The sequence below is a fragment of the Panulirus ornatus genome, chromosome 72, assembly GCF_036320965.1.
Source record: "Panulirus ornatus isolate Po-2019 chromosome 72, ASM3632096v1, whole genome shotgun sequence".
Lineage (NCBI taxonomy): Eukaryota > Metazoa > Arthropoda > Malacostraca > Decapoda > Palinuridae > Panulirus > Panulirus ornatus.
The window spans coordinates 11,199,706-11,219,661 of NC_092295.1; the positions used below are offsets into that span (position 1 = coordinate 11,199,706).

Here is a 19,956-nt window from a genome sequence, read left to right on the forward strand (position 1 = left end):
CTACATTACTTCACAGTTGTGAGGCGGCAGACAGGACAAACGCTCATAGACCTACACGAGAGAAACATTCAGTAGGACAACTGTAGATGGCTTCACAATGGTAAGAAATCTAGGAAGAGAGCTATGCAAGTGAAAGGGAAAATATCATATGCCATATTATTCCAATGATTTATCCTGATGCATGCTAGGTGACACAGACACCTAAAATAATTACCTGGTGTTATTCTGTTTCAGGGCAGCTGCGTGTGGGGAGTAGCACCTCCTCCTTCATCATGGTCGAGTGGGCGTCGGGCGAGGGCGTGGGTGAAGTGTGCTGGGATGCTGACGGTAGTAGACATACAAAAGCCCTTCCTCAAGGTGTGTTGATCTGTCGTACGTGGTTTAGAAATCTTCAGTCAACCACCCTTTGTGTCCCCATGCCTGGAATTGGATTGTTCCGACACCCAACTGTACATAATTCTGTTAGTCACATGCAACTTTACCCTGTCATGTTATAATTCATTTCTTACAACACTGAGTCTGCCATGCCCAAGTTACGTTGAAAGCCTTACGAGTTTTGTAAAGTGTATTATGTCTGACTACGTGACGGTTTTTGTGTTTCCTGTTTCACTATCACTTTTTTGGAACCACCAACGTTACAATTTACACTTTTAGACTCATTCAGGGGACACAGGTGCATGGGGTTCGTTAGCACCCAGGCTTGTTTTAACCATTTTCTCTCTGTATTTTGATGTTTCTTATTGTATTGTCAGTGTGCTAAGAACCTGCATAAATAGACCTGATGTGGTGTGTTAAATTTCTAGACACTTTGTGCTGGAAAATAGAGGCAGAATACTACCCAGTATGTTAGAAGTTCCCATGTCTACTTCAGCCGCAAAAACGGGTACGAAAACAAGTCGTAGGTCCCCAACAATTAGTCTGTTAGTCACATGTAAACAAGTCATGACAATGAGCTAGTGCAAGGGTCACCAACCACTTTCAAGGGTCATGTGAACTTAAGGAACACATTGCAAGGTCCTCAATCCTTTGACGAAAATTGAGCAACTGAGTGACGATACACAATTCAGTTTTCAATTGCAGTGTCCCTTGCAAAGTAATTGGCTGCAAATTGCTAGGAATTTTCGGTGTGCTATGGTACTGGAGAATAGTTTGTTGTGGGTTCAATTAGTTAACAGAGCCAGTGTGATCTAGTCCTGATGTGGTGTAGTAGACGCGTATTCTCTCTGAAAACATGCAATGTCAACCTCTGTGATGACCGTTCCAGGAATAATCATATTCTCAAGGGGTTCTTGAGAGTATACCAAGTTAATTCTTGGATCAGGTGCTATCAATAACCTCGTAATCAAGGTAGATAGCGAGCTCTTTCTGCGTATGCCATGTTCCAATCTTGGTTGCTGCAGTCGGCCTACAGTCAGCCAAGCTGTTCATCCATCGCTAGGGATTGGTTGATACAAAGGTTACATGGCTCAGACTAGAATGGCATTGCAGTGGGATTCATCAGAAAAGGGGGTGACTGTGTTGTTGACTGGTTGGTGAGGATATTCAATGTATGTATGGCTCATGGTGAGGTGCCTGAGGATTGGCGGAAAGCATGCATAGTGCCATTGTACAAAGGCAAAGGGGATAAAAGTGAGTGCTCAAATTACAGAGGTATAAGTTTGTTGAGTATTCCTTGGAAATTATATGAGAGGGTATTGATTGAGAGGGTGAAGGCATGTACAGAGCATCAGACTGGGGAAGAGCAGTTTGGTTTCAGAAGTGGTATAGGATGAGAAATAGTTAGAAAAACAAATGTATATGTAAGTAGCATTTATGGATCTGGAGAAAGCATATGATATAGTTGATAGGGATGCTCTGTGGAAGGTATTAAGAGTATATGGTGTGGAAGGCAAGTGGATAGAAGCAGTGAAAAGTTTTTATCGAGGATGTAAGGCATGTGTACGTGTAGGAAGAGAGGAAAGTGATTGGTTCTCAATGAATGTGGGTTTGCGGCAGGGGTGTGTGATGTCTCCATGGTTGTTTAATTTGTTTATGGATGGGGTTGTTATTGGGGTGAATGCAAGAGTTTTGGAAAGTGGGATAAGTATGCAGTCTGTTGTGGATGAGAGAGCTTGGGAAGTGAGTCAGGTGTTGTTCGCTGATGATACAGCGCTGGTGGCTGATTCATGTGAGAAACAGCAGCTGGTGACTGAGTTTGGTAAAGTGTGTGAAAGAAGAAGGTTAAGTGTAAATGAGAATAAGAGCAAGGTTATTAGGTACAGTAGGGTTTAGGGTCAAGTCAATTGGGAGGTAAGTTTGAAAGGAGAAAAACTGGAGGAAGTAAAGTGTTTTAGATATCTGGGAGTGGATCTGGCAGCGGATGGAACCATGGAAGCGGAAGTGAATCATAGGGTGGGGGAGGGGGCAAAAATTCTGAAAGCCTTGAAGAATGTTTGGAAGTCGAGAACATTATCTCGGAAAGCAAAAATTGGTATGTTTGAAGGAATAGTGGTTCCAACAATGTTGTATGGTTGCGAGGCGTGGGGTATGGATAGAGTTGTGCGCAGGAGGGTGGATGTCCTGGAAATGAGATGTTTGAGGACAATATGTGGTGTGAGGTGGTTTGATCGAGTAAGTAACGTAAGGGTAAGAGAGATGTGTGGAAATAAAAAGAGCGTGGTTGAGAGAGCAGAAGAGGGTGTTTTGAAATGGTTTGGGCACATGGAGAGAATGAGTGAGGAAAGATTGACCAAGAGGATATATGTGTCGGAGGTGGAGGGAACGAGGAGAAGTGGGAGACCAAATTAGAGGTGGAAAGATGGAGTGAAAAAGATATATATATATATATATATATATATATATATATATTATCCCTGGGGATAGGGGAGAAAGAATACTTCCCACGTATTCCCTGCGTGTCGTAGAAGGCGACTAAAAGGGGAGGGAGCGGGGGGCTGGAAATCCTCCCCTCTCGTTTTTTTTTTTAATTTTCCAAAAGAAGGAACAGAGAATTGGGCCAGGTGAGGGTATTCCCTCAAGGCCCAGTCCTCTGTTCTTAACGCTACCTCGCTAATGCGGGAAATGGCGAATAGTTTGAAAGAAGAAAGAAGATATATATATATATATATATATATATATATATATATATATATAAATATATATATATATATATATATATATATATATATATATATATATATATGTATATATATTCTTTCTTTCTTTCATACTATTCGCCATTTCCCGCGATAGCGAGGTAGCGTTAAGAACAGAGGACTGGGCCCTTGAGGGAACATCCTCACCTCGCCCCCTTCTCTGTTCCTTCTTTTGGAAAATTAAAAAAAAACGAGAGGGGAGGACTTCCAGCTCCCCGCTCCCTTCCCTTTTAGTCGCCTTCTACGACACGCAGGGAGTACGTGGGAAGTATTCTTTCTCCCCTATCCCCAGAGATAATGTATATATATATATATATATATATATATATATATATATATATATATATATTTTTTTTTTTTTTTTTGCTTTGTCGCTGTCTCCCGCGTTTGCGAGGTAGCGCAAGGAAACAGACGAAAGAAATGGCCCAACCCACCCCCATACACATGTATATAAATACGTCCACACACGCAAATATACATACCTACACAGCTTTCCATGGTTTACCCCAGACGCTTCACATGCCTTGATTCAATCCACTGACAGCACGTCAACCCCGGTATACCACATCGCTCCAATTCACTCTATTCCTTGCCCTCCTTTCACCCTCCTGCATGTTCAGGCCCCGATCACACACACACATATATATATATATATATATATATATATATATATATATATATATATATATATATATATATATATATATATATATATATATATATATATATATATATATATATATATATATATATATATATATATATATATATATTATATATATATTTTATCCCTGGGGATAGGGGATGAAGAATACTTCCCACGTATTCCCTGCGAGTCGTAGAAGGCGACTAATAGGGGAGGGAGCGGGAGGCTGGAAATTCTCCCCTCTAGTTTTTTTTTTTTTTTTTCCAAAAGAAGGAACAGAGTTGGGCCAGGTGAGGATATTCCACAAAGGCCTAGTCCTCTGTTCTTAACGCTACCTCGCTAATGCGGGAAATGGCGGATAGTTTAAAAGAAAGAAAGAAAAAATATATATATATATATATATATATATTTATATATATATATATATATATATATATATATATATATATATATATATATATATATATATATATATATATATATATATATATATATATATATATATATATATATATATATATATATATATATATATATATATATGTATATATATATATATATATATATATATATATATACTATTGACGTTTGTGTAAATAAATTATACATTTCCTTTTTCTATAGCCAGAGGTTGAACCATTATGTGACATTCATTTTTTCATTTCATTTCAAGCTAGAAGTTTCAGTTTTCTAAATTGTTTCTTACATTTTTTCATATGTATATATATGTATGTGTGTGTGTGTGTATATGTGGGTATGTATGTGTATGTGTGTGTATGTGTATATATATATATATATATATATATATATATATATATATATATATATATATATATATATATATATATATATATATATATATATATATATATATATATATATAATCCCTGGGGATGGGGGTGAGAGAATACTTCCCACGCATTCCTCGCGTGTCGCAGAAAGCGACTAGAGGGGACGGGAGGGAGGGGCCAGAAATCCTCCCATCCTTGTATTTTTTTTAACTTTCTAAAATGGGAAACAGAAGAAGGAGTCACGCGGGGAGTGCTCATCCTCCTCGAAGGCTCAGATTGGGGTGCCTAAATGTGTGTGGATGTAACCAAGATGTGAAAAAAGGAGAGATAGGTAGTATGTTTGAGGAAAGGAACCTGGATGTTTTGGCTCTGAGTGAAACGAAGCTCAAGGGTAAAGGGGAAGAGTGGTTTGGGAATGTCTTGGGAGTAAAGTCAGGTGTTAGTTAGAGGACAAGAGCAAGGGAAGGAGTAGCAGTACTCCTAAACAGGAGTTGTGGGAGTATGTGATAGAATGTAAGAAAGTAAATTCTCGATTAATATGGGTAAAACTGAAAGTTGATGGAGAGAGATGGGTGATTATTGGTGCATATGCACCTGGGCATGAGAAGAAAGATCATGAGAGGAAAGTGTTTTGGGAGCAGCTGAATGAGTGTGTTAGTGGTTTTGATGCACGATACCGGGTTATAGTGATGGGTGATTTGAATGCAAAGGTGAGTAATGTGGCAGTTGAGGGAATAATTGGTATACATGGGGTGTTCAGTGTTGTAAATGGAAATGGTGAAGAGCTTGTAGATTTATGTGCTGAAAAAGGACTGATGATTGGGAATACCTGGTTTAAAAAGCGAGATATACATAAGTATACTTATGTAAGTAGGAGAGATGGCCAGAGAGCATTATTGGATTACGTGTTAATTGACAGGCGCGCGAAAGAGAGAGTTTTGGATGTTAATGTGCTGAGAGGTGCAACTGGAGGGATGTCTGATCATTATCTTGTGGAGGCTAATGTGAAGATTTGTATGGGTTTTCAGAAAAGAAGAGTGAATGTTGGGGTGAAGAGGGTGGTGAGAGTAAGTGAGCTTGGGAAGGAGACTTGTGTGAGGAAGTACCAGGAGAGACTGAGTACAGAATGGAAAAAGGTGAGAACAATGGAAGTAAGGGGAGTGGGGGAGGAATGGGATGTATTTAGGGAATCAGTGATGGATTGCGCAAAAGATGCTTGTGGCATGAGAAGAGTGGGAGGTGGGTTGATTAGAAAGGGTAGTGAGTGGTGGGATGAAGAAGTAAGAGTATTAGTGAAAGAGAAGAGAGAGGCATTTGGACGATTTTTGCAGGGAAAAAATGCAATTGAGTGGGAGATGTATAAAAGAAAGAGACAGGAGGTCAAGAGAAAGGTGCAAGAGGTGAAAAAAAAGGGCAAATGAGAGTTGGGGTGAGAGAGTATCATTAAATTTTAGGGAGAATAAAAAGATGTTCTGGAAGGAGGTAAATAAAGTGCGTAAGACAAGGGAGCAAATGGGAACTTCAGTGAAGCGCGCAAATGTCGGAGGTGATAACAAGTAGTGGTGATGTGAGAAGATGGAGTGAGTATTTTGAAGGTTTGTTGAATGCTTTTGATGATAGAGTGGCAGATATAGGGTGTTTTGGTCGAGGTTGTGTGCAAAGTGAGAGGGTTAGGGAAAATGATTTGGTAAACAGAGAAGAGGTAGTAAAAGCTTTGCGGAAGATGAAAGCCGGCAAAGCAGCAGGTTTGAATGGTATTGCAGTGGAATTTATTAAAAAAGGGGGTGACTGTATTGTTGACTGGTTGGTAAGGTTATTTAATGTATGTATGACTCATGGTGAGGTGCCTGAGGATTGGCGAAATGCGTGCATAGTGCCATTGTACAAAGGCAAAGGGGATAAGAGTGAGTGCTCAAATTACAGAGGTATAAGTTTGTTGAGTATTCCTGGTAAATTATATGGGAGGATATTGATAGAGGGAGTGAAGGCATGTACAGAGCATCAGATTGGGGAAGAGCAGTGTGGTTTCAGAAGTGGTAGAGGATGTGTGGATCAGGTGTTTGCTTTGAAGAATGTATGTGAGAAATACTTAGAAAAGCAAATGGATTTTTATGTAGCATTTATGGATCTGGAGAAGGCATATGATAGAGTTGATAGAGATGCTCTGTGGAAGGTATTAAGAATATATGGTGTGGTAGGCAAGTTGTTAGAAGCAGTGAAAAGTTTTTATCGAGGATGTATGGCATGTGTACGTGTAGGAAGAGAGGAAAGTGATTGGTTCTCAGTGAATGTAGGTTTGCGGCAGGGGTGTGTGATGTCTCCATGGTTGTTTAATTTGTTTATGGATGGGGTTGTTAGGGAGGTGAATGCAAGAGTTTTGGAAAGAGGGGCAAGTATGAAGTCTGTTGGGGATGAGAGAGCTTGGGAAGTGAGTCAGTTGTTGTTCGCTGATGATACAGCGCTGGTGGCTGATTCATGTGAGAAACTGCAGAAGCTGGTGACTGAGTTTGGTAAAGTGTGTGAAAGAAGAAAGTTAAGAGTAAATGTGAATAAGAGCAAGGTTATTAGGTACAGTAGGGTTGAGGGTCAAGTCAATTGGGAGGTGAGTTTGAATGGAGAAAAACTGGAGGAAGTGAAGTGTTTTAGATATCTGGGAGTGGATCTGGCAGCGGATGGAACCATGGAAGCGGAAGTGGATCATAGGGTGGGGGAGGGGGCGAAAATTATGGGAGCCTTGAAGAATGTGTGGAAGTCGAGAACATTATCTCGGAAAGCAAAAATGGGTATGTTTGAAGGAATAGTGGTTCCAACAATGTTGTATGGTTGCGAGGCGTGGGCTATGGATAGAGTTGTGCGCAGGAGGATGGATGTGCTGGAAATGAGATGTTTGAGGACAATGTGTGGTGTGAGGTGGTTTGATCGAGTAAGTAACGTAAGGGTAAGAGAGATATGTGGAAATAAAAAGAGCGTGGTTGAGAGAGCAGAAGAGGGTGTTTTGAAATGGTTTGGGCACATGGAGAGAATGAGTGAGGAAAGATTGACCAAAAGGATATATGTGTCGGAGGTGGAGGGAACGAGGAGAAGAGGGAGACCAAATTGGAGGTGGAAAGATGGAGTGAAAAAGATTTTGTGTGATCGGGGCCTAAACATGCAGGAGGGTGAAAGGAGGGCAAGGAATAGAGTGAATTGGATCGATGTGGTATTCCGGGGTTGACGTGCTGTCAGTGGATTGAATAAAGGCATGTGAAGCGTCTGGGGTAAACCATGGAAAGCTGTGTAGGTATGTATATTTGCGTGTGTGGACGTATGTATATACATGTGTATGGGGGTGGGTTGGGCCATTTCTTTCGTCTGTTTCCTTGCGCTACCTCGCAAACGCGGGAGACAGCGACAAAGCAAAAAAAAAAAAAAAAAAAAAAAAAAAAAATATATATATATATATATATATATATATATATATATATATATATATATATATATATATATATATATATATATATATATATATATATTACGTCATCAAAGCACCTTCGACTCCACAACCTTGTCTGATGTGGAGAATGGCGTTGGATGTCGGCACCTTTCATTATATGACCGATGAAATCTGTGACTCTATCCTTACTGCAGTTGTATTATCAAGGAGGTCGGCAGTCTCTCTGGTGACATGATTAGGCCGATATGACTCGGTGACAAGCTCGTTCGTCACAGTCATTAGGTGTGAAGTGTGTCTCTGTTATCTTTTCTCTCGTATCTAAATGGACATCGTGATATAGTGGATTAGCCATTGCGGCACATGTTAACACGAAGCAGGTCACTCAAGAGGCCTGTCACCAGCGTGTTAGTACTTCGAGTCTCTGAGTATATTTACTTTGTTGGAAGACGTTGACATTTATGGAAAGAAACGTTTGAACTGCTCGATAAAATGTATTCTTTTAATCGCAATGAGATTGTACGTTACTGTAGCATTATCTTCCTCATGTTGTCTGAAACTGAGCCCCTCTTTTTCCTATTCATCTTGTTTTCTTTTATTATTACAAAATCACCATTTTCTCCATTTTTTTCTTCTACTGTTTCATTGTAAGAAAATCCTTCTTTTACCTACTATTTTCCTATCTTTATCATGACAAAATCCCTCATCTTTCCCCTTTTTCTTCCTTTCATTTCTAACGAAATTCCCTCATCTTACATATTTGTTTACCTCTTTGCTTCTATAACAAAATCCTTCTTTTTCTTATTTTTCATCGTTTCTTTCATGATAACATTTTTTTCCATTCTTACTTCCACTCTTTTTTTTTTTGCATCAAAATCCATCTGGTTTCTATTCTTTTCTTCTTCACTTATATTGATGCAAAATCCCTCTTCTCATTTTCTCTTCTGTTATTTCGTGTTTTCGTTATTGACCCCTTTTTGCGTTTTACTGTTTTCTTTCTTTTCTCATTTTGTCTTTCTTGCTTTTTACCTTTTCTTTTTCTATTCTTCACTTTCGCCTTTTTCCACTATGTTCTCATCTGCTTTTGCCACACTTCTTCTTTTCATCTTTCTCTGTACCTTATGTTTGTAAACCATGGTAAAGTTAAACAATTAGAATGTGAATTATTGAATTATAGATTCTGCATTAAGAGAGTACTTATATCATTTCTTTACCAGCTCAGTCAGAAAGCTGTTACCAAACAGACCCTCATCGAAAAGAATTTCAGCTCCAAAGATGCGAGAGATGGGCGGAACATGTCAGTTTCTAAAGATATGGTCGACTGATGAGTATTGTCTTCATCTTATACAAGGACGAAGCTATTATTCTTATGTGTCTTTAACTTTCTCTACATCTAAGGCGTAGAATGTCAAAAGATGTTCTATGGATCGTCATAAAGGTTGCGCACGGAGCGGTGCGAACACAAGATAATTGTGTTTAGAAAATTATATTATATCTATGCTCGAAAGATATCTTTTAGATGTGTGTCGAGGAAGATTTGTGTGATGTGCGAGTTAACTACTTGTGGCTTAGTGTATTGCTGAGGGCGGGAGACCAGATGGTCTGTTTGTGAAGAAGTGTAGAGGGAAAATAAAGGAGGATATGTGTCCTCTAAAGTTATCTTCCAACACGAATGTCAGTTTGTCTCCTAAGATCACCAGGCATGTTCCAGACGTGGAAGAAAAGGTGCCCATTACAATGACTGACGAGGATAAAGGATATGGATATATTCTCAACCAACAGATGAAACCAGAGTCGTAATGGACACTATGAATCATTTTCTAAAAGGACAGACTCTCTAACCTTGAAATTACGGACGAGGTGTGTGCGACAGCAGAGTCTGGAGGACACTGCTGCCTCAAGTGGAAGTGTGTGAACCTTCGGAAATGCATTAACTTGAGCAAGAACAAGTGGAATTGCGTGGCAGTCGATGGTGCAAGAAAAATGGTGTTAGGTCAAATAGATGCAATCTTAGAAGAAACGAAGAATAACTGAAATTATATTCCACACTTCCAATACAATTTGGGTTTATCATCCGCCAACAAGTCTCATGCAGTTACATTCTGCAGTGGGATGCTGGAATGAATGTTGTTATATCAGATTAAGAATCCTATCAGGCATCCTGACCTGAATCATCGTCAGTTCCAGTATTTTCTGTCAGAGGCTGATGCAGCGTGTAGGGGTGTGTTGAGCCAAACTGAATTCAGGTGGCAATGTTCTAAAACGTCTTTTTGCTCATCGTCAAGAAACTGATATTACTGCTACTGTGAGAGAAACCATGACGTCTTTTCCTGACACTGGATAGATGTGGGTTTGACGTTCTTCAGTGGGCCACCTACGCATAAGAAGAATCTAAATCTGATGACGTGTATACCAAGGATTAAGCCTTGAAAACAACGTAGGAAATCCTTGTAAAACAGGTTCGTAGCGGTGATTTCTTTTCATACTTTTGTCACAAAGAACTTCAACCTGGCAAAGACATACAGGCATTGTTCCCTCTAGAAAGATTTTCCGATGTACTGAACCTCTTAAGAAGACTCGACAATTATCATGAGCACAAGAAGGCGACATAGATGCCTCAGAATCCACTCCCAATGTCTCCAGATGATTCAAGAGAAACGAAACAGTTGGTGATGACTGATCCGGAAGTCAATGATTTTCCCCTCACACATCTACAGGAGAAGAAGTCTCTTTAACTCAGGCCGACCTGACGTATTTCTTCTCCTCCTGCTCCAGGTTACAACGCGAGTGAAAATTCACCTTTCGCGTGGCTGCATTACTGGGAGAACAGTCTCGTCAGAGAGCTTTCTCATTTCTAAAGACCCTACATTTCCCTGCTACTAGAAATAGCACAGCCTTGGGCTGCAGGAGCCTTGAGAATGGTCCTGGGTTACACTACGACTCATAAGAACTCTTCCTGGTGTAAGAAAGCGATAAATGTTCACAGTTTTTAACCGCACATGTATTTGTGAATATGCTTTCCTAAGGGCATGGCTGATGAAGTCGATATGTAGGGCAAGACTTAATGATAAACATTTTGCACAGCAGTTATGACAGCAAGTCATACTAACGCTGACATTAATGCTCAAGTAAGGAAAATGTAACTTCAAGGATCACATTAAGATTTTCTGTTTCTCATCAGATGTGGACGTTTTCGAGAATGATTATATTCTTGTCCTAATACTGAACCCTTAATTGACGTACATGTTTAACACCATACTTTTTTTGCACATTGGTTATCTAAAGGTAACTATGTTTGTGTTCATTGTAAAAGATGTTCAAGTTTACTCTTGTTCTTTCATGCAGAAGCTAATCATTCGTGCACCAGGAGGATAAGATGAATGATACCGTTTGTTTACATGCGTTTCATTTGCATAACCCTCTCGTTTCAGGGTGCTATCCTCGTCTGACATACGAGAGGTTGCCTCTTTACTTCATGTGATCCTTAAAGATGCATTTCACTTGCGAGTATTGATGTCATAGTTAGAGATATGCAGCCATAGAATGGCCCACTTGGACGATATGAGTTACGGGATAGAGCGATAATGCGAGACGACAATCAAATGTCCCCAAGTTTCCTTTTCTCTGCGACAGTATACCACCGAAGTGACTCTGTAAGGGATCTTCTAGTGATTTAGATGGGGAAGCCCAGGGTAAGGCATAATGACTTTATGCTCACAATGAACTTGATTACAGGCCGGGTAGAAATCGTTTTCTGAATCTGATTAATCAACTTCATCTCAAACGCTGAAGTGTTTGGATCAAGGTTGAAATAATCAATCTTATTCGCTACAGAGACATCTCTCTTAGCCTGCTAACAAAATCGTAAGGAACAGTACGTTGATTTTCATTAGAAAAAAGGTGAATTTCTGCTGTACTTCAACGATATGTCTGGGCTTGTGACTGCGCAAGGGCAACGATCCTAGTAACAAGAGGGTTTACAGATTTTTCCAAGAGAAGTTTAAAAGCACAGCTGCTGTGTGGTGGACGCCTCACTACCTCTCCTCCTGTGGGCCGTTCGATTCACACGAAGGAAATCTGTTAAATCCTGGCGATCCTTCCTGTCTGCTCAACTACAATGATCACTATCTTATCTTGTGTGTGTGTGTGTGTGTGTGTGTGTGTGTGTGTGTGTGTGTGTGTGTGTGTGTGTGTGTGTGTGAACTAAAAAGTCATTAGACTTTTTGGAAAAGAAAGAGTCTACAAAACACCCATTCATTTCGTGTCTGTGGAACTACCAAGCCAGGGACCATCATCACCCTAGAAAGTATTGGTCTCGGAGAGGACAGTTCGTCCCGGATTTTTGAGCAGCAAGACACACCCACTCGTCGAGGTGAGTGAAGTCTCAACATTAGACTCGAAGTGATAAAAAAATTCGGGAGAAAAAAACCTAGACACAGATGACAAAGGTTTCGGTAATCTTTACCTCATGTTTCCACGAATAGTCACGGGGGAACCCAAGGAAGGCAAGTTTATTAGTCCACAAATACTACAACTTTTCAGAGACAAGTTTTGAAGAACGTATGAGCAGCAGTGAAGAAGCTGCCTGGCTCGCTCGCATCTAAGGAGGTCGTCGTAAGGAACCTTCCAGGATATGAGAAGCAGATGGATAATAGGAAATTGTGGCAGGACGTTTCCAGGAAGTACCACATTCTGAGTTGTAATAGCGACATGAAGTTGCAAATGTTGCACTCACGTCTACACATCTCCACAGAAAAAAGAAAGAAAAGAAAACAGGAGCAGTTAGCAGTGAGGAGGGGTAGGGGGTTAAAGGTCAGACCAGGACATTTCAGAGAGAGAGAGAGAGAGAGAGAGAGAGAGAGAGAGAGAGAGAGAGAGAGAGAGAGAGAGAGAGAGAGAGAGAGAGAGAGAGAGAGAGAGAGAGAGAGAGAAAGGCTGCCAAGGCCTCTGGAATGTCCAGTCTGGTGATGGCTAACTTCACCGGTGCTGGCAGATGGTGTGTCACACTCTGAGACAACTCACAAGAGAAAGAAAATGCAAAGAAAAATTGTCTCACCTGAGCTCAGCCAAAAGGCCGGATTGTCATTATTGGATAGATGTAATGTGGACAATTGAATCAACAAGCAGGTATCCAGTGTATGTTTTATCTTCCTGTCGACATCCGTGATAATAACACATATTGAATATATTTCATACAACTTTTCAAAATTACATGTTTTGAAGATCATTCACCTATACAAAGTGCGAATTAGAATATGCTGTAAGTTCTGCTAAGCTGTCTGGAGTTTCCATATGATAGATGATAGAGTTAGAATATCAGGACAGAATAAGATGACATCACTAATTTCGGTAAAACCAGTTGAAAATATTTCTGTTTTCGCAGACTAGTGTATATTAAACCGTTACATGACTAGGACTAACAAAGCCACAGATCAATCCAGAGATAGTGAAGACGTAGATAAAAACTACTGTGTAGAATGCAGAATATAGTACTACTGGACCTACAAGTCTATCTTCCAGGCAACCGCATCCTTTCCTTATGTATATGCCTGTTGTAGTTTCGTCCTGTATCTATCTTTCAATGATATTTTTTATTTCTCGTTCATGCAATATCCCAGAGATGAGATTGTGAAGTACATATGCTCATGGTTGATGTAGTTTTCACGTGGACAAACTCGTCCAAGTTAAATCCATGATTGCAAAGGAAAGCAGAAGGAAGTGTGCTGCCGACACTATGGTTACCTAATGAGAAGTGTCATCTCAGCAACGACCGACCGCGCTGTGGGCACAGCCAAGTGGAGACAACTGACCCTTTCTTGTTAAGGCTGGCAAAAGAGAACAGTTTGTTCTCTCGTTCTCCTAAGTCAAAAATTCATTAATCCTAGTCTCAGTTTCTATACGTCTGGTAAGCGGTGTTGTAATCGTCTTTGACCTGGAAAATTCAGTTGATTCGTTTATAAAACAAAAACCACATTCCAACCTTGAGTTATGTCCTCTCCAAAGGGAAGAGGAAAAATTTGGCATAATTGTACGATTTGGCTTTTCTGTAGCCTAAAACTGTTGCAGTTGATTTGATACGTTCTAGGTATATCTGGTTAAAGAACAATACTTGTTATTAAGCTGTGCTGACTATCTTATGTACGTGCGTTGTAAATTGTGGTGTGTGGTGCTCAAGAGTTTCATACTCTATCATACCAGTTTCATAGTTAGTACACATCTTCGTATCTCAGTGTGCCCTAAACTTTGAGGATAAATGATACTGCTCTTCATCACTGAACTAATTATGGTCAATATCTAATGTAATCATCATCAATATCTTATGTAATCATTATCAATATCTAATGTAATTGTTTTCTTTATAGCTTTATAGTCGTAGCTATGAAGGGTGTTCCTTACATAACATTACTCTGACAGAGGCAGACTCCAGGTGTGAGGCAGTGGATTTCACAGACAACTACCACGTCATCAAGGGGCTTCAACCGAACACTTCTTACAATGTTACACTCATCCAGCGTCATCCACTTAGCTTCACTGTAACGACCAAGGATCAAGGTAAGTAACTGGACTTCCGTGGTTTAATGGTTAGCGTTCCCGACCCGTATCGCATTTCCGGGTAGTCCATGGTCGAGAGCATAGGTTCGAATCCTGGTTACGGCAATCGGTCTGTAATCAGTCCATCTGTTCATTCACCCTCAGGGATTGGTTGATATAATGGGTACTTGGATCAGGCTAAGGTACAAACACACACACACACACACACATATATATATATATATATATATACATATATATATATATATGTATATATATATATATATATATATATATATATATATATATATATATATATATATATATATATATATATATATATATATATATATATATATATATATATATATATATATGTATGTGGTAGAGGATGTGTGGATCGGGTGTCTGCTTTGGAGTATGTATGTGAAAAATACTTAGAAAAGCAAATGGATTTGTATGTAGTATTTATAGATCTGGAGAAGGCATATGATAGAGTTGATAGAGGTGCTCTGTGGAAGGTATTAAGAATATATTGTGTGGATGCAAATTGTCAGAAGCAGTGAAAAGTTTTTATCAAGGATGTAAGGCATGTGTTCGAGTAGGAAGACAGGAAAGTGATTGTTTCCCAGTGAATGTTGGTTTGCGGCAGGGGTGCGTGATGTCCCCATGGTTGTTTAATTTGTTTATGGATGGGGTTGTTATGGAGGTGAGTGCAAGAGTTTTGTAAAGAGGGGCAAGTATGCAGTCTGTTGTGGATGAGAGAGCTTGGGAAGTGAGTTAGTTGTTGTTCGCTGATGATACAGCGCTGGTGGCTGATCCGGGTGAGAAAGTGCCGAAGCTGGTGACTGAGTTTGGTAAAGTGTGTGAAAGAAGAAAGCTGAGAGTAAATGTGAATAAGAGCAAGGTTATTAGGTACAGTAGGGTTGAGGGACAAGTCAACTGGGAGGTAAGTTTGAATGGAGAAAACTGGAGGAAGTGAAGTGTTTTAGATATCTGGGAGTGGATTTGGCAGCGGATGGACCCATGGAAGTGGAAGTGAGTCATAGGGTGGGGGAGGGGGCGAAAGTTCTGGGAGCGTTGAAAAATGTGCAGAAGTCGAGAACGTTATCTTGGAAAACAAAAATGGGTATGTTTGAAGAAATAGTGGTTCCAACAATGTTGTATGGTTGTGAGGCGTGGGCTATAGATAGAGTCGCGCGGAGGAGTGTGGATGTGCTAGAAATGAGATGTTTGAGGACAATATGTGGTGTGAGGCATTTTGATCGAGTAAGTAATGAAAGGGTAAGAGAGATGTGCGGTAATAAAAAGAGTGTGGTTGAGAGAGCAGTAGAGGGTGTTTTGAAATGGTTTGGTCACATGGAGAGAATGAGTGAGGAAAGATTGACCAAGAGGATATATGTGTCAGAGGTGGAAGGAACGAGGACAAGTGGGAGACTAAATTGGAGGTGGAAAGATGTAGTGAAAAAGGTTTTGAGTGATCGGGGCTTGAACATGCAGGAGGTTGAAAGGCGTGCAAGGAATAGAGTGATTAGGAACGATGTGGTATACCGGGGTCGACGTGCTGTCAATGGATTTAACCAGGGCTGTGAAGCGTCTGGGGTAAACCAAAAAAGTTTTGTGTTGCCTGAATGTGGAAAGGGAGCTGTGGTTTCGGTGCATTATACATGACAGCTAGAGTGTGAACGAATGTGGCCCGTGTTGTCTTTTACCTCGCGCACATGCGGGGGAGGGGGATGTCATTTCATGTGTGTCGGGGTGGCGACTGGAGTGAATTAGAGCAGACATGAATAAGAGTGTACATGTGTATATATGTATATGTCTGTGTGTGTATATATAGGAATACGTTGAGATGTATAGGTATGTATATGTGCGTGTGTGGACGTGTATGTATATACATGTGTATGTGGGTGGGTTTGGCCATTATTTCGTCTGTTTCCTTGCGCTACCTCGCTAACGCGGGAGACAGCCACAAAGTATAATAAATGATATATATATATATATATATATATATATATATATATATATATATATATATATATATATATATATATATATATATATATATATATATATTCTTTTTTTTTTTTTTGCTTTGTCGCTGTCTCCCGCGTTTGGGAGGTAGCGCAAGGAAACAGACGAAAGAAATGGCCCAACCCACCCCCATACACATGTATATACATACGTCCACACACGCAAATATACATACCTACACAGCTTTCCATGGTTTACCCCAGACGCTTCACATGCCTTGATTCAATCCACTGACAGGACGTCAACCCCGGTATACCACATCGATCCAATTCACTCTATTCCTTGCCCTCCTTTCACCCTCCTGCATGTTCAGGCCCCGATCACACAAAATCTTTTTCACTCCATCTTTCTACCTCCAATTTGGTCTCCCTCTTCTCCTCGTTCCCTCCACCTCCGACACATATATCCTCTTGGTCAATCTTTCCTCACTCATTCTCTCCATGTGCCCAAAGCATTTCAAAACACCCTCTTCTGCTCTCTCAACCACGCTCTTTTTATTTCCACACATCTCTCTTACCCTTACGTTACTTACTCGATCAAACCACCTCACACCACACATTGTCCTCAAACATCTCATTTCCAGCACATCCATCCTCCTGCGCACAACTCTATCCATAGCCCTCGCCTCGCAACCATACAACATTGTTGGAACCACTATTCCTTCAAACATACCCATATATATATATATGTATATATATATATATATATATATATATATATATATATATATATATATATATATATATATATATATATATATATATATATATATATATATATATATATATATATATATCCTAGCGGTTAGCATGCCTGCCTCTTGCACAAGGGGTCCCAGGTTCGATCCTGGCTGATGGAGCTTTGTATGATATATATATATATATATATATATATATATATATATATATATATATATATATATCATTTATTATACTTTGTGGCTGGCTCCCGCGTTAGCGAGGCAGCGCAAGGAATCAGACGAAATAATGGCCCAACTCACCCACATACATAATTAAGCGCCAAGACACATCCATTAACGCAAATATATATTGCGCAAAAGATGCTTGTGGCATGAGAAGAGTGGGAGGTGGGTTGATCAGAAAGGGAAGTGAGTGTTGGGATGAAGAAGTAAGATTATTAGTGAAAGAGAAGAAAGAGGCATTTGGACGATTTTTGCAGGGAAAAAATGCAATTGAGTGGGAGATGTATAAAAGAAAGAGACAGGAGGTCAAGAGAAAGGTGCAAGAGGTGAAAAAGAGGACAAATGAGAGTTGGGGTGAGAGAGTATCATTCAATTTTAGGGAGAATAAAAAGATGTTCTGGAAGGAGGTAAATAAAGTGCGTAAGACAAGGGAGCAAATGGGAACTTCAGTGAAGGGCGCAAATGGGGAGGTGATAACAAGTAGTGGTGATGTGAGAAGGAGATGGAGTGAGTATTTTAAAGGTTTGTTGAATGTGTTTGATGATAGAGTGGCAGATATAGGGTGTTTTGGTCGAGGTGGTGTGCAAAGTGAGAGGGTTAGGGAAAATGATTTGGTAAACAGAGAAGAGGTAGTAAAAGCTTTGCGGAAGATGAAAGCCGGCAAAGCAGCAGGTTTGGATGGTATTGCAGTGGAATTTATTAAGAAAGGGGGTGACTGTATTATTGACTGGTTTTAAGGTTATTTAATGTATGTATGACTCATGGTGAGGTGCCTGAGGATTGGCGGAATGCGTGCATAGTGCCATTGTACAAAGGCAAAGGGGATAAGAGTGAGTGCTCAAATTACAGAGGTATAAGTTTGTTGAGTATTCCTGGTAAATTATATGGGAGGGTATTGATTGAGGGAGTGAAGGCATGTACAGAGCATCAGATTGGGGAAGAGCAGTGTGGTTTCAGAAGTGGTAGAGGATGTGTGGATCAGGTGTTTGCTTTGAAGAATGTATGTGAGAAATACTTAGAAAAGCAAACGAATTTGTATGAAGCATTTATGGATCTGGAGAAGGCACATGATAGAGTTGATAGAGATGCTCTGTGGAATGTATTAAGAATATATGGTGTGGGAGGCAAGTTGTTAGAAGCAGTGAAAAATTTTTACCGAGGATATATGGCATGTGTACGTGTAGGAAGAGAGGAAAGTGATTGGTTCTCAGTGAATGTAGGTTTGCGGCAGGGGTGTGTGATGTCTCCATGGTTGTTTAATTTGTTTATGGATGGGGTTGTTAGGCAGGTGAATGCAAGAATTTTGGAAAGAGGGGCAAGTATGAAGTCTGTTGTGGATGAGAGCTTGGGAAGTGAGTCAGTTGTTGTTCGCTGATGATACAGCGCTGGTGGCTGATTCATGTGAGAAACTGCAGAAGCTGGTGACTGAGTTTGGTAAAGTGTGTGAAAGAAGAAAGTTAAGAGTAAATGTGAATAAGAGCAAGGTAATTAGGTACAGTAGGGTTGAGGTTCAAGTCAATTGGGAGGTAAGTTTGAATGGAGAAAAACTGGAGGAAGTAAAGTGTTTTAGATATCTGGGAGTGGATCTGGCAGCGGATGGAACCATGGAAGCGGAAGTGGATCATAGGGTGGGGGAGGGGGCGAAAATTCTGGGAGCCTTGAAGAATGTGTGGAAGTCGAGAACATTATCTCGGAAAGCAAAAATGGATATGTTTGAAGGAATAGTGGTTCCAACAATGTTGTATGGTTGCGAGGCGTGGGCTATGGATAGAGTTGTGCGCAGGAGGGTGGATGTGCTGGAAATGAGATGTTTGAGGACAATGTGTTGTGTGAGGTGGTTTGATCGAGTAAGTAACGTAAAGGTAAGAGAGATGTGTGGAAATAAAACGATCGTGGTTGAGAGAGCAGAAGAGGGTGTTTTGAAATGGTATGGGCACATGGAGAGAATGAGTGAGGAAAGATTGACCAAGAGGATATATGTGTCGGAGGTGGAGGGAACGAGGAGAAGTGGGAGACCAAATTGGAGGTGGAAAGATGCAGTGAAAAAGATTTTGAGTAATCGGGGCCTGAACATGCAGGAGGGTGAAAGGAGGGCAAGGAATAGAGTGAATTGGATCGATGTGGTATACCGGGGTTGACGTGCTATCAGTGGATTGAATCAGGGCATGTGAAGCGTCTGGGGTAAACCATGGAAAGCTGTGTAGGTGTGTATATTTGCGTGTGGACGTATGTATATACATGTGTATGGGGGTGGGTTGGGCCATTTCTTTCGTCTGTTTCCTTGCGCTACCTCGCAAACGCGGGAGACAGCGAGAAAGGAAAAAAAAAAAAAAAAGAAAAAAAAAAATATATATATATATATATATATATATATATATATATGTATATATATATATACATAGTGCATAGTGCCATTGTACAAAGGCAAAGGGGATAAGAGTGAGTGCTCAAATTACAGAGGTATAAGT

The 19,956-nt window shown here is 40.2% G+C and overlaps 1 protein-coding gene across 2 annotated transcripts in view; it reads left to right on the forward strand.

Annotated features, from left to right (window-relative positions):
- The window catches only part of LOC139748138 (uncharacterized), a 195,902-nt gene that overhangs the window by 131,991 nt on the left and 43,955 nt on the right, over positions 1 to 19,956 (forward strand). For both annotated transcript variants that reach the window (XM_071660814.1, XM_071660813.1), the window contains exons 4-5: positions 235 to 357; positions 14,416 to 14,553. In XM_071660814.1, the coding sequence (XP_071516915.1) occupies positions 235 to 357; positions 14,416 to 14,553 (261 nt within the window). The remainder of the gene's footprint in view (positions 1 to 234; positions 358 to 14,415; positions 14,554 to 19,956) is intronic.